The sequence below is a fragment of the Aquarana catesbeiana genome, linkage group LG02 (assembly GCF_042186555.1).
Source record: "Aquarana catesbeiana isolate 2022-GZ linkage group LG02, ASM4218655v1, whole genome shotgun sequence".
NCBI classification, from domain to species: Eukaryota; Metazoa; Chordata; class Amphibia; order Anura; family Ranidae; genus Aquarana; species Aquarana catesbeiana.
Window position 1 is genome coordinate 273,066,759 of NC_133325.1, and position 23,452 is coordinate 273,090,210.

General features: G+C 42.1%; 1 protein-coding gene across 3 annotated transcripts in view; it reads left to right on the forward strand.

Moving 5' to 3' along the window:
• NALCN (sodium leak channel, non-selective) overlaps nt 1-23,452 on the forward strand; it is a 948,399-nt gene that overhangs the window by 824,698 nt on the left and 100,249 nt on the right. For all 3 annotated transcript variants that reach the window (XM_073614438.1, XM_073614437.1, XM_073614436.1), the window contains 4 exons: nt 8,250-8,356; nt 11,612-11,686; nt 21,582-21,701; nt 22,977-23,045. In XM_073614438.1, the coding sequence (XP_073470539.1) occupies nt 8,250-8,356; nt 11,612-11,686; nt 21,582-21,701; nt 22,977-23,045 (371 nt within the window). The remainder of the gene's footprint in view (nt 1-8,249; nt 8,357-11,611; nt 11,687-21,581; nt 21,702-22,976; nt 23,046-23,452) is intronic.

The following is a 23,452-nucleotide window of genomic DNA, read 5'->3' on the forward strand; positions in this document are numbered from 1 at the left end:
TGTTCTTCCTCTGGGTTGCAGCCTTTGCTGTTTTGGCCAGGCATTGTGCATGGCTCTCCTGCAGTTCAGAGAATGTACTTACTCATTGTAGTGTGTAACTAATCTGACATTCTGAAATTGCAGCCATTCAGGAAATGTCACATGACAGTATCAGAAATACCAGGGTTGATTGCAGTATCAAGATATTTGATATTTGCACATTACAAAGAGTGAATACATTCTCTAAACTGTAGGACCACAGTTTTTTATTGACTTTGGCTGTCATTTACATCCCCACTGCAGCCCATCTCTGTCTCCAAGATCTCACAGTTACAGTAATGACCCACTAATTGCATCATAATTATGGCATTGCCGAGTCATGTCTGTACATTTCTGGGGTATGAACTTATCTCTGAATCCAAGCTGAACTGTTATTCCTTTGAACATGACCTGCAGGATTTCTGATCATTACAAAACTGTATGAGCATAAGGGATTTTGTACAGGCAACACTAAGATTAAAAATCATCAGTTTTATTGTATACAACATTAAAAATTTATATCCCACATATACGTATTAGAATATATGTGACACTATTTTCACCAACAATCTATCAATTAAAACATTTGTTGATACGTTTCACAGTAAAATCAGTTTCCTCAGGACAGGGTAAATGTTTAATATCACATGAAAGGAATCAGTCATTTGTATAATCCATCTGAAAATGAACACACACATTTCAGTGCACACAAATTTATACATATATACATTACCATACAGTAATTTTATGCAAGATACTTTGACGGTATTCTTCATTTATGTATATATATGAACAAAGTATAAATCCACGTACATCATTTCTATCCAAATATTGGCCATCAAAACCACCTCATAGGAAACAAGGCGTTGGTTTACCCAGTTATCAGCAAGAGGGAAAAAGTGAAAAAAAACCCCAAAAAATAAGGCCCGGGGTCCCAGCAGTTCATGTGTGGGAAAGGTATAAACAACAATAAGGAAAGGAGAGAGCCACTATGAATTCCACAGGGAGAGTTGGTAGAAAAACGCAGGATCATATATGTGCATTCTTTAACAGCTACACCCCTTTTAATAGATCTGCCCACCATGGCAGAATGGATTTTTGGAGAAGATTAGTGGAATACCCACTACTTCCTTCTGAACCCTTATATGTACCCCCTACAGGCTCCATATGAAGCCCAGTGGGTGGAGCTTGTACCCTGCACCTTTCACTTCTGCATGAGATGCACATAGGAGGCGCAAGCCAAGAGGAATCCATAGGTGCATCACAAGACCCCTATTGATAAAATTACTAGCTGAACCAGAATCTATGAAGGCCAATATGTAGTGGGTAAGAGAGTCCAAGGGGAGCTGGGCTGGATCTAATAATATGTTGCGGTTCACCCCCGATATAACTTTGGCATTTCCTGATTTGTTGGGGCACCTAGCAGCAAAGTGGCCTTGATCGCCACCATTTAGATAAACAAGTGGTCAGGCAGGTTAAATGTGGGCAGCACAGTGGCTAAGTGATTAGCGCTTTCACCTAGCAGCACTAGGGTCGTCGGTTCGAATCCCAACCATAGCTCTACCAGCAAAGAGTTTGCATGTCCTCCCTGTGCCTGCTTGGGTTACCTCTGGGTACTCTGTTTTCCTACCACACTAAAAAAGACCTGCTGGTAGGTTAATTGGCCCCTGTCTAAATTAGTCCTAATATGTGTATGAATGAATGTGAGTTAGGAACCTTAGATTGTAAGCTCTTTGGGGAAGGGACTGATGTGAATGTGCAATATATGTGTAAAGCACTGTCTAAATTAATGGTGCTATATACTGTAACTACCTCTAATAATAAATCAATAAACTTTAGGTTTGGAATCCAACCACAGCTTGTTGAGGCAGGTGCAAGAATAAGTTGTGAACGTAGCAAAACATTTTACACAGTTTTTTAGCAAACAAATGGGTCTGTGAGGAATCCACAACTCCTTTTATAGTAAAGTGGATTGTGATAATGTAATGCATAGCCCAAATGCCTAGGCCAGAAACTATAGCTAGTGAGTGTTTCTTCTGGCCATAGCAGCCCCACTCCCTTAAGACAAACAGGCATACTGATATTTTGTTGCCCCCGGATCTTAGTATACAATTCTATAGTTCCTGTCCACATGACACTGGGACTAGCAAAAATTACAGGAAAGGTTTTTTGTAGTCTAGAGCTAGAGAGGCTTATTGGGTAGAGTCCATAGCACCACTAGATAGCTTCTGTGTGACAGTCCAAAGTCAGGGCAGGCTGTGGGCAAGCATGATCCAGTATATGGTTCCAGCGTCAGGTCTGGATGCAGGCAAGCATAATCCAGAAGATGATTCCGAGGTCAGGGCAGTTGGCAGATAAGCTTTGTCCAGTAAACAGTCCAAGGCAGGCGGCAATCCAAAAGAATATTCAGTAATTCCAACAGTGGGTCAGCAATGTGAAATACAAAACAGGTAGATAGGACAAGTACTAACAAAAATACAGGTGAGAAGCCAGCAACGCTATCACAAGCCCCGAGCATTGGGCTTGTGATCCCTATTTGAGGTGCCAGAGAAGTGCAGCCAATCAAGGCAGGACAGCCAGAGGCAGGGGTGTATGGCCACTGGCCAATCTGACAAGGATGAGAGCTAGGCAGGCAGGGCAACTTGCTGCCTAGCTCTTCGTTGTCCAGCAACACAGGTGTGAGTGCTGCCGAGAGCAGCCAAGCAGTGGTGGCGGAGGTAGGTGCATGAGACTGACTCACTCTCCTAACAGTAACGTTTTACATGGCTTACATTTTTTTTTTTTTTTGTAATGACTTGGAATTAACATATTTCTCAAAGGCATGTTGTTGGGTCTGTCATATACAAAATGTTGGATGTCTGGGGCTTTCTTGAAAAAGTAACAGAGCAGGTGGACTGATTATTTGCCCATTTATGGCCTTTTTATTGTTGTAGCCATGCTACAGCAGTCTACTTTTTAGACCTCTAATCTCTTTTTAAAAGTTCTCATCAATTGTCCAATTTTACCTCAGATTTAGGTATTGGCCATCCACAGGAGTGGTTTATTTACTCCAATGTAAGTAAGATAAGGTAATGAGATGTAGGCTAACTGGAGGGTGAGCTATGGGAAGAGGCATTTTAGACTGTGGTTACATGCTCACTGAATGTGATGCAAAAGCTGAGTCAATTGTATATCTTGTTGAGGGAATATTTCATTCCCCGTAGATTGCATCTGATGGGCTTGAAAACAGAGGCTACATGTACAAGGTGTAAGTGGGATGATGGAGACCTAATTCACCTTTTATGGAGGTGTCCAAAATTACGCTCTTATTGGACAAGGGTGGTGCAAAAAATCAACTCAGTGTTTCATATGTCCCTCGCACTAGACCTGAAAGCTTGTTTGAGTATATTGGAACTATATGGTTAGAAAATATACACAAAAGAGGCCATACCTAGAGTGCTGTTCCAGGCACGAAAGCTGATCATGGTACATTGGAATTTGGTAGGCCCCCCTTACGGTGGGAGAATGGATCAAAAACGTAGGCGAATCGCTAAGAATGGAAAAGATAATTTATCAACATAGAGGCAGTACGCTTAAATATGAGAGACTATGGGCACCGTGGTTGGATGTTCCGGGGCTAGCCCCGGTGGATCTAATCATGGACAGGTTACTTGGGCTTAATACTGGATAACTATGCTCCTCTTGGGGAAACAGAAACTGTAGGTCACTTGTGAGGTAGTAGTTTTGGTTCTCAGATATGTGCAGAAATTTATGGAATACGTTGAAGTTATTGAGCTGTTGAGATTACCACGATATAGGAATTAACCTCTCTGGCGGGTGTACATCCGATGTGTTTTACACTGACATGCAATGCTAGCAATGTAAGATGCTAAATCTTCAATAAAAAACATTGTTGGATTAAAAAAAAAGTAAGATAAGGTAAGCACAAATCTTTTTATGCGGGCCGGACTAAATGTAAATTCTGACAAAGAATACACAATCATGTGTATGATACCTCATATGGGCTTCTTTGAAGCCCCGTTGCCAGGTTCTTTGCCCATTTTCACATTTACCAATCACAAGGCCTATCATTATTAGCACTGCACAGAATGCATCCCCATCCCCACCCCTAAGGGGAAGACTGTGACACAATAACTTTACAAATAGAAGCTAGATTGATCTGCAAATTTCAGTCTCTATGCATAGTTACTTTAGTCCAGCTCTGACCAGTGTAAGTCTGTGTGTACCTGTGCGATACCTGTGGGCCCCCTGTGGAAGCTGGAAATCACTTCTATTACAGTGATTGCTGCTAGATTCTGGGTCTCATACTGAGTGCCTGCCGTGCTGATTCCTGAACACAAGAGGTCAGCCTCTCAGCACAGGTGCCATTGAGAGAACATGTTGCATTTTCTCAGTGAATGCATTGAGTTCTCTGATTGGCCATGGTGGAGATTGCCGTGTCCCCACCCTCCTCCCCACCTCGTAGTGCCTATGTCAAGGTTCCTCTGTATATTGTGGTTCTAACTTTATGGTTTTGAGAGTCACCAAGTTGGAGCACATATAACAGTGGTTAGATTAAGGGCAGGTTAGCCTGGAGGGATCCTATTCCTTCTGCAAGGCACAGGGATGCACGGAATGCCCAGCAAAAGCACAATGGCAGCTAAAGGCATCCAGTGTGTCCCTGCATCAAATTAAACCAACTGTACAAACAAATGACAACCACTCCAATCTATAACTAGATTTTGCAGTAAAGTGTAAAATGAAGGGCAACGCACATCACAAACAAAAAAAGAAACCTTTAACCCCTTCCGTAGACCGGCTCACGCCGATATACGTCGGCACTTTGAAGAGGGATATCTTTGTTATGGCAGCAGCTAGCTGCCATAACCCTGGTATCCTCTTCTTCAGTCCGGTTTCCGATAAAAGTGGTCTTTGCGGCCGCAAGATCACTTATATCGGTGGCGGGAGAGGGCCCTCCCTCCCGCCGCTCTCCACTGCTTACCGGAGCCGTCAGTAGCGGCAGATGCGATCGGGTCCTCTTACTGGCTTGGTATGGAGACAAGTGAGGGGAAGATGGCCCCCACCCATCTCCATACAATTGCAGGGTGGAAGCGGCGTCAAAACCTCACTTCCGCCCATAGCTCTTAAAGTACCATTTTTATTTATTTTAAATGACATTTTCATTTTTTTTATTGCATTTTAGTGTAAATACTGTATAAGATCTGAGGTCTTTTTGACCCCAGATCTCATATTTAAGAGATCCTGTCATGCTTTTTTTCTATTACAAGGGATGTTTACATTCCTTGCAATAGGAATAAAAGTGACGCTTTTTTTTTTTTTTTTTTTTTTTAAGAACAGTGTAAAAAAATAAATAAAAGGTAAAATAAATAATAAGAAAAAAATTTTTTTTTTAAAAGCATCCCGTCCCGTCGAGCTCGCATGGAGAAGCGAACACATACGCGAGTAGCGCCCGCATATGAAAATGGTGTTCAAATCACACATGTGAAGTATCACCACAATTGGTAGAGTGAGTGCAATAATTATAGCCCTAGACCTCCTCTGTAACTCAAAACTGCCATTCCACAAGCGGGCACAATTTTGAAGTGTGACAAGTGTTAGGTATAAATTTACTCGGCGTAACATTATCTTTCACAATATAAAAAAAAATTGGGCTAACTTTACTGTTGTCTTATTTTTTAATTAAAAAAAGTGTATTTTTTCCCAAAAAAGTGCGCTTGTAAGACTGCTGCGCAAATACCGTGTGATAGAAAGTATTGCAACGACCGCCATTTTATTCTCCAGGGTGTTAGAAAAAAATATATATAATGTTTGAGGGTAAGTAATTTAAAAAAAAAAAATGTTTTTAACTTGTAAACAACAAATCTCAGAAAGAGGCTCGGTCCTTAAGTGATTAAGGAGGGATGGGCTCCCTCTAGACAAACCTGCCCTTAATCTATCCACTGCTATATGTGCTCCAACTTGGAGACTTTCAAAACTATAAAGTTAGGACTGCAATATACAAAGAAGCCTTGACATAGTAGCTTAAACATATATTTGCAAATGTGTGCAAACTAAATCCTCTGTTTTTAAAGTGAATTTTTGACAGCAACATTTTTTATTTTTTTTGCAGGCTAGTCAGTAAGTGTGCTGGGAAATTTCTGTTTGTTTAGGATATGCAATGTCCTTCCATGTACCCTTACTGCAAAGGCTAGTTATAGATTCGGGTAGTTGCCACTTTTTTGTTCAATAATAATGTGTTCGTAATAATGGTGTCACTAAGATCTAATATTTATGTACTATTTATTGTAATGTACCTCCAGGAACTTTACTGTTATAATGTATATGGCTGATACATATTTTACATTTGTTGTTTTTTTTAATTATTATTATTACAGGTCATTATTTAGCTTGGCAAAATATGTAGCACTTTACATATAGTGTACCTGTATATTCACATAAGTTCCTGCCCTCGAGATGCTTGCAATCTAGGGTCCCTACCTCACATGCATACATACACATAGTAGGGTCAATTTAGACAAAAGCAAAACCTGGAGAAAAAAAACATGCAAACACATGGAGAACGTGTACTTTTGTATCCAATAAAACTGTGATATTTTTATGAAGTGCTCTCTCCAGTGCTGACTGTACAAAATCCCTTCTCTTTCTTATTTGAATGTTATATACAGTATTTGTATAGTAAGGATCTGTACATTAATCTACATCATTTCTACTCTCATACTTTTGTTTTTGAGGGGGGGGGGGGCTTCAAGGGTTGTTTTCCATATGCTTCTGACAGCACTTTTTACAGTTCTTTTTTTTTTACTTTGTTGGCTCTGACATGCATTCCTTAAAGAGGAACTGCGGTTTGCTCACATAATTTGTAATAGAAACACATTTGCCATTCTGAAGCTTCCCTCCAACCACCCTGCATATTATTTCATATATACTGTGATTCTGTAATTGCCAAATATGCTGCAGAAATCTCCCTCCACTGAGTCTGGCTGCAGCCATTTTAACTGTGGGCAGCTGAAGCTGCTGCCTGTTCACTTCCTGGATTTACACAGAAACACAGAGGCACACCTCCAGCTCTGCAGCTCTCATTGACCCTCTTATGACTCACCCCTCTCCCTTCCTGGCAAACTCCCAGGAGAGAGAGAGCTGTGCATGATGTCATAAGCCTAGGCTTTTTACCAGACAAGAAACAGAAAGTGGGCTGTATAAGGTATTTACTGGCAGGAAAAAAAGTTTTACTATCCAAAGTTAAACCAAGGGCAGATGATTTAATAGATGGAAAGTTGAAAAAATTACTGAAGGTGCGCTTTAAAGTGGATGTAAACCCTTACATATACCCAGTGAAGTGAACATCCTCAGATACACAGAGATTAAACAAATCCTCCTACATAAGTTCTACTTGTATATCTGCTGCCTTCAGCTTTCTACCCTCTTTAAAAGGTGCAGATCGTATTACAAATCTTGTTTCCTCATTCAGCAGTGGATGTGGAGTCTGTGCTTACACTGTGTGTGAGCTTATTGGAGGAAAGGCACACACCCCCACTCCACATAGGCAGATGAATGAAGAAACTTGCAGAGCTGCAGTCTGAATAGACAAGCTCTATGCTGATCAATCTCTAAGCAGCCTCGCTGACATAAATTTCCAGCTGCTTTTATCTTATGTGTCGGAGAACTTGCCAGAAGTCATCATGCTGATAACAGAGGAACCAAGCAGCAGAAAGACATGGCACTTAGAGCTTTGGGGAGAGAGAGGTAAACACTACAGATATATGTGCCTAGGTCAGATTTCATTAATGAGGTTTACATCCACTTTAAGCTTTAACTGATGCCTTGACTTTTAGGGCATCACTACACCAATTATTTTAAACCAAGTGTTAATAAAAAAAAAATCAAACAGCAGGCAATATATTGCAGCTGTTTTCCTGAATTGTAAATGGCTGGTCATCGTCACGTTCTCACGCTAAACCTGTCATATCCTCTTTTTTTTTTTTACAAATCTTTTATTTAAGCGAAGGACATGGTTCAAGGACACAATCATATCCTCTCTTAATTACTGTGTACAGTACATAATGATGGATGTATTTGCAAAAAGTTCTGTTATACACTATGATGTCTGCATTGTCTCAAATGTCAAATGCAATGCAATAAAGCCTTCATAGTATGCCATTATTAAAAGTGCAGAAAAGTGTAAGTTACAACTGATTCCACAAGCTTTTTTTTAATTGGTATTTGTATTGCAGATAATGATGGCTTCAGAGCACGAATGTACGACATCACACAGCATCCATTTTTCAAGAGAACTATTGCAGTTCTGGTCTTGGCGCAATCAGTTCTTCTTTCTGTTAAGGTATGAAACGTGAACTTATGCCAGATAAAACACATTAAAATTGATAGTAGGATATACTACTATATATACTACTATATAAAACGACCAATCAAAAACCTTAAAGTGATTGTAAACCCTCACATTGTAAAACAACCCATTCAGTTTAAAATAGAAATGAAAGGCAAAACATTAGTGCATACATATGAAAAACATTATAAACACTTTTTTCCCCTCTTCATAAGTGATTGCATTCCCTCTGTTCTCAGCTGCATAAGAGCCGGAGGAGGAGAAACCGAAGCACACTGATCTTCCCAGTGAATGGCTGTGCGGGGGGGGGGGTTGAGGACAAGTCTGATTATTGGAGGAGAGCAGGCTGTGTTTCCAGAGTTTCCAGCAAAGCTAGAGAACTGAGACCACGCTGTGCTCTCATGCCTAGTGTGGTCAGTTTTTAATAGGAAAGTAGAAGGAATGGCAGGAACACCACAGATTTCACACAAAGGAAGCAATACAAAGAGAACAGGATACTTTTTCATACAAGTACAATGGTGCAGCAGGCACATATCAGGAATATGAAATGTTGGGTTTACATATTCTTTAATGTATGTGAAGCCTGGGTGAGCTGCATGTTACAAAACACTAGAATACTGAACCATAGAGATACAGGCATAAATAAATTATAAAATAAATGATAAAATGATAAAAAAATTAAGAATACAAATTATATATATATATATATATATATATATATATATATATATATATATATAAAATTATATACAGTATATTTAAAAAATATAAATACATGTAAAACAGAGTACCAGTTTTGCATATAAGGAGGATAAGGGGGATGGCTAGAATACAGCAAAAAACAAGAGGACACTAGCAACAAAACAAAAAGAGAGGGAAACTACAAGGACACAATTGGGGAAAAATATACTTTATATTATATTAATCAAACAGTTCATATCCCAGTCAACATTAAAGCCATAGGGAGAAATTGTTTTTATTTCGTGAATCCGGCACATTTTCAATTTTGAGACCTCTTGCATTCTTTCCACTGGGATTGTAACCTGTCAATCGCCAAGAACTTAATACCTCTAGGGTTTCTGCCAAGGTATTTTCTAAAATGTGCTGACAAACTGTGATTCTTATAGCCTCTCTTAATAAAATATGCTCCATAAAATGATCACTAAGTTTCCTGGTTGTTCTCTCTCGACATTGCTTGCCACACGGGCATTGTAATAAATATACCACAAACCTGGTATCACATGATATAAAAGAACCAATTTCATACTCTCTCTCTGTAACTGTTAACTGAAACTGTAACTGAAAACCCTTACTTTTGAACCATCTGCTTCTCTCTAAAGTACATATAACACATTTGTTACATGGGTAAAAACCTGTTAATTCTGAAAAAAAATTCTTTTATGGAGAGGATCAATTACATTCGGTGCAATCTTATCTCTTTATTAAGGGCTAAGTGAGAAAAATGGAACATATTTAATTTCAGCTTAATTTTACTGATGGCTTCTGTGAAATTAAGCAAATTTCACTGAAGCAGCTCTTTGAGTCCTTACTTTTGCTGAATTTCACTGATGACCGTTGCAAAATCAGTTTTACCAAAATCACTCCACTTATTCCTACTTTACATCAAAAAGTTACTGTGCACATTTTCTTTTTGAAATGTTTACTCCCCAAAATGTATGACTTTTTTTACCTGGTATTATGAATGGCTGAATCCCAATGAAACATGAAGGGAGATAAATGCTTCTCTGTGCAGGAGTATCATGTACTACATGTATATAAACCAATCAACATTATGACCACTCCCCATGACCCATTGAGGTATGGACTCCAGAAGGTTTGTATATATACATATTTTGCATGGAAGAAAACAATAAAATACTGTTACTGTATTGCTATTGCTCTTGCTCAAGCATGCAGATGTCTAGAAAACTTTGACAAACGATTGGCTGTACAGTTAGTCACCATAAAATTTAAGAGAACTGAAAGGTTTAAATATTTATTGGTTATAGCAACTCTTTGTGGATTGATATAGCAGGAGGTGTGTGAGAATATATTAGGATTTTAGAAGATGGTGAACCGGAATGTGTGTTATAAGATAGAACTGCTGTTATGTTTTTGTCTTGGATAGAGTAAGGAAGAAGAAGCTCTGTCAAATGTTTGTCTGTGTCTCCCTACTGGGGAGAATTCTCTCAGTTTCAGAACTAATGGCAGCAGTTAAGCTGTCCATACATGGGTCAAAATACATCCAATTCAGCAGGGACCAGCCAAATTTTGATCCAAGTATGGGCACCCCGGTTGACCTGTACAGAAGTTGATCTATTGATCAACTTGTGTGCAACCAGCATGTCGGGTTTCTCCCGAATGGGTAGTGCCGCAGGCTATAGCCGGCAACACTAATAATTGTGTTCTGCCAGAAGGAAAGGCTCCCCATCGGTAGAACAAAATAGCGCTGTTGGAGGAATTCCCCCATCAACAGTGACTGTGTTGATGGGAGAATCAAGTAATTTTCTTTGCTTCCACCCATGGTGGAAGCAAAGAAAACTGCATAATGTATGTATGTAGGACAAAGAGTAAAAGACTAATCTTGACTGAGAGGTCACAGGCAGCAACCTACAAGAAGTTTGCATGATGTAAACTGTAACACAAAAGGAGTAATTACTAAAAGACAACAGATCTACACTGAGGTTGCATAACAAGATGTAGTTGTGCTTACCTGTTAACATAAGTTCTTGTTTACATTAATATGTATACAATGTATATTATGTATTATATTCTGTATTTAGTACAGGGCTGTAAAGTATTAATCTCTCCCTTAAACCCAGTCCAATTATAGAATCCAAACATTTTAAAGCAATAACTTACAGTATTCTTCTCATAGATGGCTTGATGAATGTATATGCTATTTCCAATTTTGTACATTATTTGCAAGTATGGGGTTGTTTTGTCTGTACTAGAGGTTGATAATAAATGCCTAAATCAGTCAGAGACGCAAATTATTGCACCAGTGTGTAGGCATTGCAAGACTCTGACAGCCACAAGCATGACACCCAGAGGCAGAGGCATGATGGGACTTGTAGTTTTGCAACAGCTGGAGGTCCGCTAATTGCATATCCCTGTACTATACATTACTCTTACCATAATGTTCCAAATTGGATTCACCTCCTTGACTATATTAAAGAATTCTGAAAATGTGTTTGTGTTTACATTATGTTAAAATTTAAAAAAATGATTGATATGTTCTTTTTCCAGTGGGATGTTGATGACCCATCTACTGTTCCTCTAGCAACTATATCAGTAGTTTTTACCTTCATTTTTGTTCTAGAGGTAAAGTATTTCCAGTTATATTGTTCTTCTTGAAGACTAGCTAAGGAAGGTCAGTCAAAGTATGTGCCAATATGAATAGAACTCTTCCCAAACATTAAATTACATAACATTGGTACTAGTATACTGTATGCAGATCTATTACATTTTGGACAGCTAGATGAATTTCACTTGCTTTTGAATCAAGTTATAAGAACCTCCAATGTGATAAAGACACAACAAACCTTTTTTCTTACTGAGATATTAATTGTCTTTTTATGAGTGTGTAAAAGATAAATGAATAGGCACCAAACTATAGAAAAATACATTTATAATGATCACCTCCAAAAAACAAATATGGGACTCACATAGCACAACAAACCAGAATAATCATATTTGTTCACTTACATTGAATGACAAGGTCAATGTCAACTGAATTTGTCTTTACCTTCCATGACTCAGCCAACTCCTCCTTTATTTGTGCTTCACACTCTCTCCACCTCCTAGAAATTACAGCCTACAATGGAAAAGTTACAGCAATAGCAGCAGTGCTGCCAATCCAGAAAGCAGTGGGCAGGACTAACTATAAGCTACAGGCTTTGAAATCAGCAATGAAGATGCTGATAATGCAACCCCTACAAAATCATCTTATCAAACTGTAGTACACGTAGGCACAGACTACATTGGAAAGGAAATTCTGCTCTGAATTTAGGAGCAGTGCAGCATTGTTGCCACACAATCACAAGAAGCTGCATTGGGCAGACTTTACTGGCAGGATGAACAGATATTTGGAGGCTTTGCAGGGGGACAAAGTGAAAACAAAGTGCAGATGCACTTTTAATTAGGTGCTGTATTTTTTTTATTGTGAGGCCATAGTTCTACTTTTTTTAACAGAAACGTTTTATTAGTGAACAAAGCAGGTTCAAAATCCATTCACAAAACAATGAGGTATATGATACATCGAGATAGTGTATATATACATACAGTCACATGTACATTTCTGGATATAATAAAAGGGAGCAGAACATAACATGAGAAATAAATGTCGGTATACATTCAATCATTGTCTTTGAACAAGGAGCTGAAAAAGTCTGTAAACATATATAAAAGAATAATTGCTGGTCAGAGTAGTCACCAGTTATGGGGGACAGGGATTTACTAAAGTAGACCTGCTGAATATTTCCCCAGGTTGTTATGAAGAAAAGAAGGTTAGAGCACAAAGTTATGCAAAGGTATGTGATGACACAAAAAAAATGGAAATAAAAATAGGAGAGGGGGGAAGAGAAATTAAAATAAAAAATATAAGGGGAGGGATGACGACAAAGGCCAATAAGGGGGAAGGTACATAGAAAGGGCAAAATAAAATAAAGGGGGGAGGGGGGCTGGGAGGGGCCCACCCCTGAGAGTCACAACCATATCTATATAACCAAGATTTCGGGGTCTACATCTAGCTCAAACTTCTGCTTGAGTTTAAATTCCATAGTTCTACTTTAAAAGAATTCACTTTTGTACATAGCAAAACAGACTTCTGTGATCACTAAGCTAAAAGAGATCCCATCTAACTATTTGTTTATCTTTTATAATATTTGATAGACTGATTCCTTGTTCAAATATTTTATTGAAGAACAACAATAATAAAAACAGAAACAAGTAAAAATGTGTCCATAGGGTAGGTAACTAGAAAGTACATAATAAAGTGCAAAACAAGCACAGAGGGAGCAGGGTATCAGCTACACCATAGATGAGAAAGAACTTAGAGGCCGGAGCCGTGAGCATACAGAGAAGTACATCTAGATATCAAAAGAAATGATAAAACAATATACAGTAAATGTAAACACTTCTATTCCCCTATAGAACCAGGTATCAAGATGTATCAATAACAGGACAGTGGGTCTGAGACCAATGAAAAATACATCATAGGCCAGCTGCCTGTAAAAAAGTAAAAGGGAAAAGAAGAATAAGAGAAAACTGAATTCAAGAAAAAAGATAGGGAAAGGGGGGTAAAGAAGAGAAGGAGGAGGGGGAAAAGAAAAAATAAGAGAAGAAAGGAAAAGGATCTGCAAGAAGTGTGGGGGGGGGGGGAATTCTGGGGTTAACTGGAGAGATGAGTTACATATCAAGGGAGCAACAAAGACTCATAAAAGTTTGGAGGTAAATTATGGGTCACCCAAGGGCTCCAGAGTTTTTCATATTTGTTCACTTTACCCAATAGGACCACCTCCATTTTCACATGGCTCATAGCCTGTGTGATCCTTTGTTTAGCAGTGAGGATGCATAGGGTGGGAGATTTCCAGGCTTTTCCGATGGTTTGTTTGGCTGCCTTGGTGATCTACGGGAGTAGTGTGAATTGGCAATGGGTAAAGTTAGGGAGTTTTTTGTTCAGGAGTGCTGCAATACTGTCTGGAGACATTGGAGTGTCAAAAAGTGTAGAAAGAATGCCAAAAATGTCAGACCAAAAGGCCTGGGTGATGGGGCAGTCCCACCAAATGTGTAGGTGCATGCCTGCAGCAATACAGCCACGGAAGCAATAGGGGGTAATATTGCAGTACGTACTTCGCATTCCTGGCAGGAATTAAGTACCAACGTGTAAGGACTTTGTAATGGGTTTCCAATGCTGCAATATTCAGTGAGGAGGATTTTGTGGCCTGCCAGATGTGGATCCACTCAGTAAGGTCTAAAGTGGTTCCAAGGTCTCTCTCCCACTTAGTGACATAAGAAAAAGGAGTAGCGTTTGGGGACTCCAGCAGGTGGGAGTATAAGGCAGAAATTAGGCCCTTTCTAGGTGGATCACTGTTACAGGTACATTCAAGGAAGGACATTGAGGAAGAAGAGGGATACATTTAAATGAAAGGGGTGAGGAAGTGCTTGATCTGAAGGTAGTAGAAAAGGGTCAAAAACATTTTAACAGTGGTGGAAACCATACATTTATATGCCTGGTTTAAGTTGGCAGTAGACCACACTGAGAAGGGGCTGAGGAAGACCAAGCCATAAAATGCTGGGTTACAGAAGAAAGAAAGGGGTTATGGGGTGAAGGATGTAGTGGGTTATAAGCTTATTCCATAAAGTAAGAGAATGATGCGTAGGGAGGCAGGGTTTAAGTGTGCTCCAAACATAAGAAGATGTGGGGCTTTGCAGGAGCCAAAGAAAATATGCTGGCACTGAAATAGGCAGCACCCAGAAGAGGTACAAAATCTTAGGCAGGATTGCCATCAGGGCCGATCCCAGGTGGGGTGCAGTGCACCCCGGCGCCAGAGAGGTGAGGGCGCTGAAGCACCAGAGTGCTCCCCTCCCTCCTCCTCCTCCTCTCTGTGTCCAGAGGCAGCTCCCTCCGCAGGTCACCGCTGCTGCTGGGGGGCGGTGCGGTCTGTGCCTGACGTGTTCTCTTCCTCTGTCTCATACTCCCACCAAAGCCTGTCTCCATCTGCTCTCCACTCGGGCGGCACAGCTGCACACTGTCCTCTCCTCTCTAGCTGCCGCCCCGATGTTTTTATGTACACTAATGGAGGGGGGGTGTCTACTAATAGAGGGGGGTTTGTCCTGGGGGGTCTGTACTAATGGAAGGGGGGTCTGTACTAATGGAGGGGGGGTCTCTACTAATGGAGGGGGGTTTGTCCTGGGGGTCTGTACTTATGGAGGGGGGGTTTGTCCTGGGGGGTCTCTACTAATGGAGAGGAGGGGGCAGTTTGTCCTGGGTGGGTCTGTACTAATGGAGAGGGGGGGCGGTTTGTCCTGGGGGTGTCTGTACTAATGGAGGGGGGGTTTGTCCTGGGGGGTCTGTACTAATGGAGGGGGGGTTCTCCTGGGGGTCTGTACTAATGGAGGGGGGTTTGTCCTGGGGGTCTGTACTAAGGGAGAGGGGGGGCGGTTTGTCCTGGGGGGTCTGTACTAATGGAGGGGGGGTTGTCCTGGGGGGTCTGTACTAATAGAGGGGGGGTTGTCTTAGGGGGGGTCTGTACTAAGGGATGGGGGGTGGTTTGTCCTGGGGGGGGTCTGTACTAATGGAGGGGGGTTTGTCCTGGGGGGTCTGTACTAATGGAGGGGGGATTTGTCCTGGGGGTCTGTACTAATGGAGGGGGGTTGTCCTGGGGGGGTCTGTACTAATGGAGGGGGGTTTGTCTTGGGGGGTCTGTACTAATGAAGGGGGTTTGTCCTGGGGGTCTGTACTAATGGAGGGGGGTTTGTCCTGGGGGGATCTATACTAATGGAGGGGGGGTTTGTCCTGGTAGGGGTCTGTACTAATGGAGGGGGGTTTGTCCTGGGGGTCTGTACTAATGGAGGGAGGGTTTGTCCTGGGGGGTCTGTACTAAGGGAGAGGGGGCGGTTTGTCCTGGGGGTCTGTACTAATGGAGGGGGGTTTGTCCTGGGGGAGTCTGTACTAATAGAGAGGGGTTTGTCCTGGGGGGTCTGTACTAAGGGAGAGGGGGACGGTTTGTCCTGGGGGGTCTGTACTAAGGGGGAGGGGGGCAGTTTGTAATGGGGGTCTGTACTAATGGAGGGGGGTTTATCCTGGGGGGTCTGTACTAAGGGAGAGGGGGGGCGGTTTGTCCTGGGGGCCTGTACTAATGGAGGGGGGGGTTTGTCCTTGGGGGGTCTGTACTAATGGAGGGGGGGTTTGTCCTGGGGGTCTGTACTAATGGAGGGGGGTTTGTCTTGGGGGTCTGTACTAATGGAGGGGGGTTTGTCCTGGGGGGATCTATACTAATGGAAGGGGGTTTGTCCTGGTGGGGGTCTGTACTAATGGAGGAGGGGTGGTTTGTACTGGGGGTCTATACTGATGAAGGGGGGTCTGTATTGAGGGAGGGGTTTATACTTAGTGGGGGGTCTGCACTAGATCGGAGCGGCTGGTCTCTGTGTGGAGAGAGACCAGCCGCGCAGTGACATTGCTGGGGGGGGCGGTGCGGTCTGTGCCTGACGTGTTCTCTTCCTCTGTCTCATACTCCCACCAAAGCCTGTCTCCATCTGCTCTCCACTCGGGCAGCACGGCTGCACACTGTCCTCGCCTCTCTAGCTGCCGCCCAGATGTTTTTATGTACACTAATGGAGGGGGGGTGTCTACTAATAGAGGGGGGTTTGTCCTGGGGGGTCTGTACTAAGGGAGAGGGGGGCGGTTTGTCCTGGGGGGCCTGTACTAATGGAGGGGGGGTTTGTCCTTGGGGGGTCTGTACTAATGGAGGGGGGGTTTGTCCTGGGGGTCTGTACTAATGGAGGGGGGTTTGTCTTGGGGGGTCTGTACTAATGGAGGGGGGTTTGTCCTGGGGGGAGCTATACTAATGGAAGGGGGTTTGTCCTGGTGGGGGTCTGTACTAATGGAGGGGGGGTGGTTTGTCCTGGGGGGTCTATACTGATGAAGGGGGGTCTGTATTGAGGGATGGGTTTATACTTAGTGGGGGGTCTGCACTGACGAAGGGGGTTTATACTTAGTGGAGGGAGGTCTGTACTGAGGGGCGACTATAGTTGGTGGAAGGGGGGGTGACACCATGTTATACCACACCTGGTGACACCAACCCTAGTGACACCACTGTAGCTGCGGGCTCTTCTTTCCCCCCTCCCACTCCCTCTCCCTCTCCTCCTCATATGCACTGCTGTACTAGTGAGCGGCGCTAGCCAGCACAGCCTCCCACTATGTTTCTTCCCCCGTCTTCATATCAGCCAGGGAAGAAATAGAATAGAAAAAGGTGCAGAGAAGATGATTGTGGGACATGTAGTCCTGAGGACTGGCAGCCCCACAGTAACATGTAAATTGCAGCCCACACAGCATGCTCAGCTGAATGGGAGAGAGAGCCAGGAGTCCGGAAAAGCTTTCAGGGAAGTACACCCAGGACTCCAGAGGGAGAGGGCAGTGCTGAGAGAACACCATCAGAGAGAGAACCCTGCTGCCCTGCGCCACCAGAGGAAAAGCCACACAGCCTAGCGCCATCCCTGGTGGATAAAGGAATGGAGTCATTGCCAGAATACAGATCTGGGTGCTACCCAGCGGAGCCGCCACGGGCAATTCAGAGTGAGCTGACTCCTGATCAGAGGAACCATTGCTGTATTGCTGGGTCAGGTGAGAGGGCCGATCGGCCATTATCTACTAATGTCCATAGGAACTGCAGTCTCTGACCATCTCCTGTATTATATCTGTAGTATCTGACCATCTCCTGTATTATATCTGCAGTCTCTGACCATCTCCTGTATTATATCTGCAGCCTCTGACCATCTCTTGTATAATTTCTGCAGTCTCTGACCATCTCTTGTATCATGTCTGCAGTCTCCGACCATTTCTTGTATCATGTCTGCAGTCTCTGACCATCTCTTGTATCATGTCTGCAGTCTCTGACCATCTCTTGTATCATGTCTGCAGTCTTTGACCATCTCCTGTACCATGTCTGCAGTCTCTGACCATCTGCTGTATTATGTCTGCAGTCTCTGACCATCTCCTGTACTATGATTGCAGTCTCTGACCATCTGCTGTATTATGTCTGCAGTCTCTGACCATCTCCTGTACTATGATTGCAGTCTCTGACCATCTCCTGTATTATGTCTGCAGTCTCTGACCATCTCCTGTACTATGATTACAGTCTCTGACCATCTCCTGTATCATGTCTGCAGTCTCTGACCATCTCCTTTATTATGTCTGCAGTCTCTGACCGTCTCTTGTATCATGTCTGCAGTCTTTGACCGTATTATGTCTAGGGGCTCTTTCTAACAGACAGCCCTCTTTGTGTGCATCAGAGAGTCTCCCCTCCAGGTCTCATTAGTGTACTCTCTTCCCATATTTTCTTTATTGTTAGGAGATCATGGGAGGATCCCAAGGTAACAAAGACTTCTAAGGGGAGCATCTCTGTGTTTGAGTCGTTGCCATAGAAACATTTGTAGAGGGGAGGAGTTGGCAAGATGACCACGCCCATGTGGGGGCGCCAGAAATATTTCTGCACCCAGGCGTCTGTGACCCTAGGATCAGCCCTTATTGCCATTTTGACCACTGTAATTCTACCCATAACGGTCAATGGTAAAGTAGACTATTTAGTCAGTAAGATGAGATTGGAAATATAACATGACAACCAGGAGAATGGTAAGACTTCCTGCAGTTGACAGAACAAGGGTGGTGGCAAAGAGATATTAAGAGCCACTGATTTTTGGGAATTAACCTTTAGATCCCCAAACTGGACCAAATTGGACCAATAGTTGGAGGAGATTGGGTGTAGAAATAAGTGGAAAAATCAGGACATCATCAACGAAGAGGCAGAGCTTGTGATGGTTGCCACCAAGCTCCAAGCCTCAAATGTTGGGATCCGTTCAAAGCAGGAGGGCTTAAGATTCCATGGCTAAAGCAAAGAGCTATGGTGAAAGCGGGCAGTCTTGCCAAGTCCCTCTTCTAACAGCAAAGGTGTCAGATTTATGGCCTGCGTCTCTCACATAAGCCTTGGGGTTGGCATAAATTGAGTAGATTCAGGTAAGAAAGTGTGTACCAAAACTCCAACGGCATAAAGCAAACTGAAGGTAGGGCCAAGAGACTGTGTCAAAAGCCTTTCTAATATCCATTGATATAAAACAAGTTAGAATATTGCAGGTACAAGCAGCATGGGCAAGAAGGACTGCATGGCGAATATTGTCACTGGCTTGTTGGGAGGGAATAAAGCCCACCCTAGTCTTGTGGATCAAGGAACCAATAATTGAGTTCAAGCGATTGGAAAGGATTTTTGCAAGAATTTTGATATCAAGGTTGAGAAGGGAGATAGGCTTATAATTAGACCAAGAAGTGTCATCCATATGGGGTTGTGGGAGCATGGAGATAACAGCTGTCAACGTTTCGGTCCAGAAGGAATGACCATCAAGAATAGAGGTAAAAGCATTAACCAATAGGGGGGCAAGGATTTTAGCGAATTTCTTATGATAGGTGGACGAAAGCCCATCCAGGCCAGAGCGCTTATGGGGTCTCAGGGCTTTGATAACCAAAAGAACTTCAGTGGCCTAGATAGGCTTTTCGAGGCCTTCGCATTGTGAGACAGAAAGCGTTGGGAAAGTGACATGGGAAATAAGAGTGTTCGCGTGGGAATGGCCAGTGTCAGTATAGAGGTGAGCTAGGTGTTTACGAAATTCCTGAAGGTTTTTTAGAGGATTTTTGGTATAGGAATCTTGGGAAAGCTTCAAGCATACAGGTTTACCAACGTGGTCTACCTCATGGAGGGTAAGAGCCAAGAACATATGCTGGGATCTGCACAGTTTTTTCGGCTGATTCAGTGAGAGAGAGATAGAGCTCTAATCTATCTTTATAAAGGTTCTGATAATCCTTGATCCCAATTTCTATGTCAAGATTATGAGCCGGATGGGCCAAAACACTTTTACTCATACACCAGGTAGTGTCATGAGAGGTGAGCCTTAGAGAAGTCAAAGTGGTAAGGACAGTGCTATGGTTAGTCCAAGTGAAGTGGAAGATAACTAGGAAAGGGAGAAGAGCCAATGGTGATCAATATGGGGTCAATGTGTGAAAGCGTTTTGCTTGGAAAGGAGTAATGGATGTATTGCCACCTAACCGGGTTATGTTCTCACCAGGAATTCAGCAAAGAGTAGCAGCGTAGGAGTTGCTGGAAGGTGAGCTTGCCAGGACTAGAAGAAGATGGTATAGGGGATTTATCTAGGAAAGGGTATAGAGTTTGCTTAGAATATCCACAGATAAGTAATGTGCCTCACTTATGGGAATCAACGACTGTCAGTAAGTGGGAGAGAAACTGGATTGGATTCTTGTTAGGAGCATATTAGGATACAACAGTAACCTCACTATCGAGTAAATGTCCAATCAAAACAAGATAGCAGCCCTCAGGGTCCTTAATCTTTACCAGGAGGGTAAAAGGGCTTGCCAACGGAATGCTACAAGGATGTCTCTGCGTTTGGTTTTAGGTAAAAAAAAAAAAGGGGTTGACAAAAAAGAGTCCCCAAAACTGGAGTCTGAAGAGAGAATGGAACAAAAGGCAGAACCCCTGAAGTCCATGTGTGTGCTCGTGTGATTGTAGGTCAGTGATCAACTCCGGGGTCCCTCGCATGCGGAGATTCGAGCACGGGGCTCTGTTCTCAAAATCCTTGAGGCATGATTGTAGGGTGAGGTTCTCTTCCCTGAGAGCTTTCAGCTCATCAGCATTGTTGTGGGTGAGAGTATCGAGGCTGTCCTTCTGTTGTTTGGGGTCCGCTGTGCATTGGCCTAGTTTACAGATCTCACTGGACAGTCTATCCTTAATGTGGTCATAAGTCTGCTAGGGCCTTGCTGAGCATCCAATCAAAATGTTTTAACAGGTCAGGTTGCGAGAAGTCAGGATGAAATGCAATGAGAGTTATCACAAAATCAGTGTCTGACTCACCATCTGCAGTGGCTGAGGGCTGTGCCTGATGGGTGGAGCTTTGCATGCTTGGCTGTGATGATGGAGGCGCCATCTTGGAAGAGGCCCAAGTGAACACCTCCCAGATGGATTTTGGCTTGGGTTTCTGTCGAGAGCTGCCGTACACCATCTTGTGAGGCTCAGGGCAGGTACTAGAATGAAGAGAAGCAGTGGGTATGCTGTAAGGAGCCGGGAGGGAGCTGTGAGCGGCTGTGTGGACTTGTGTGACACAGAGCCTCAATCAGGCATGTCTGTCCCAGCCGGCTTCATGCATGCGCCCCCCCCCACATTGACAGACTGATTCCTAACTGAACATCATACTGACTGGGCTTTCTATGAGTTTACTAGATACAGGTCTGTTATTACTCACAATCCTGTTAGTGAATTGTTAGAGAATAGAACAATTTAGCCATGTTAGAGATGTAAAGACATTAACAGAACTTTAATGTAGTTCTTAAGTTAGTAATTCCTTGTTAACCAGTGGCAACTGTAAACATTATTGTCATAATGAAAATGTGTTAATTCAATCTTAACTGTTAACACATTCTTGATTTTTGTTCCCATAGGTAACAATGAAGATAACCGCTATGTCACCAGCGGGATTTTGGCAGAGTAGGAGAAATCGATATGACCTTCTTGTGACATCACTTGGTGTCATTTGGGTGATACTTCATTTTGCCTTACTAGTAAGGGAGATTAAAACTACTACTATTTTTTACTATTGAGAAAAAATGTGTTCAAAATGATTATTCTTAGTTGACTCAATGTAATGTTATTACATTTCCCTAGGTTGTCCTTAAAACTGTATTCTAAAATTACATTATTATTAGTTATTAAGCAGAATTCTGGGGATTTCAGGACAGTTCAAAGCAGAAGTGTACGTATATTGTACACCAATTTATATATTTTTATGTATCAAGCTAGATTTCTTTCATTCTACTGAATGAAGATGGATGCACCATTCTAAATCTAGTCACCCAGTTTTGGAACCTTGTTACATGCTGAATAGAAGTCCATATTTCTGTATGCCAATGGAAAGACTATTGGATATATACGGCAAGCAGCCAGCTACTGAAGAATATTATGAAACTGAGGGACCAAATTCTTTGTAGCTTGCATGGATGGTCCACTGGCCAACGAAAATGCATTGTAATTCCACTTGTCATTTTGCAGTTGAATAGGAAAGTTGCAGAGATTTCAACTGCACTAGGTATAAAAGGCATGTAAGGCACTGACTGCAAATTCCTGCTCTCACAATCATTTCACCTTCCTGTCACTGTTCATTTATTTACTTTATTCTTACAAGCTCAGCATCACAAATCATCTTCTTCCCTGCAGCTGTTATGCTGAATATACACTCAGTAGTTTTAATTACTTTCACCCAGCTTTAAATGGCAAAAATCATTTAAAAGGTGAAGGCAGCCGACAAACATGCCTGTTGTATAAATATAAATTATATGTTGTTGGTGATAAGATGCCTTGTTCCTACCTAAAGGTAGTTTGGAATTGGTAAATAAAATCTTTAGTTATTGGCATGCGGACGACCAACATTAGTGTTAAATTACTGAGATACTTGTTGTAGTCCTCAGATGGCTATCAGCATCTCTGTGGTTAGAGACTTGTCACCCACAGTGAAAATGAGCATTTAGGAATAATGAGGATAGCTAAGACAACAGTAAGAATACATTGGAGGAGGGGGGATCTGGAATCAGTGGAGTAACACACATCTAGGCCCACCTGCCTAATTGTTTTCTTGGTTTTAGTCCAACCACATGTTCACTAACATTTCTTCACGAACACACCAAAGATAAATTAGATTCGATTACATACTAGATTAGATACTTTGTGATATAAGACAGTATTGTATATGTTTTTCCAAAAAAAATGTCTTATAATATGAGCTAAATTTAAAAAAATCAGATTTGTCCAGTATGCATGTAATATATATTTTTCTTTTACAGAATGAATATACATATATGATGGGCGCTTGTATAATAGTCTTCAGGTTTTTCTCCATATGTGGAAAACATGTAAGTTAAGAAAACTAAAGAAACTATAGTTGATTAATTATGTGCACGTTAATGCATTGTAATAGCCAGAATTCTAGACAATGGAATGCATTAGCGCCAGATGCGGGAATGCGCATGAATGCTCATTAACTTGCATGCAAAAACATGGCTTTTACCACGTTTTTGATTCTGAAAACTCAAAAAGCATATTTGAGCTTCTCAGTTTGCATGAGCCGAAAGGGGTTTTTTTTTTTCTGCCTGTAAACTCCCCTGCCACTAAACTCCTGAAAATGCCTATAGTGTTCATGGACACTTAGGCTAACATGGAAGGGAGTTAACAGGCAGAGAAAAGTAAAAGCTCAAAACAGCTCAAACACCTGTAGGAGCAGCTTTTTTGATCTGCAGTGTGCATGAGACCTTAGGGTTTA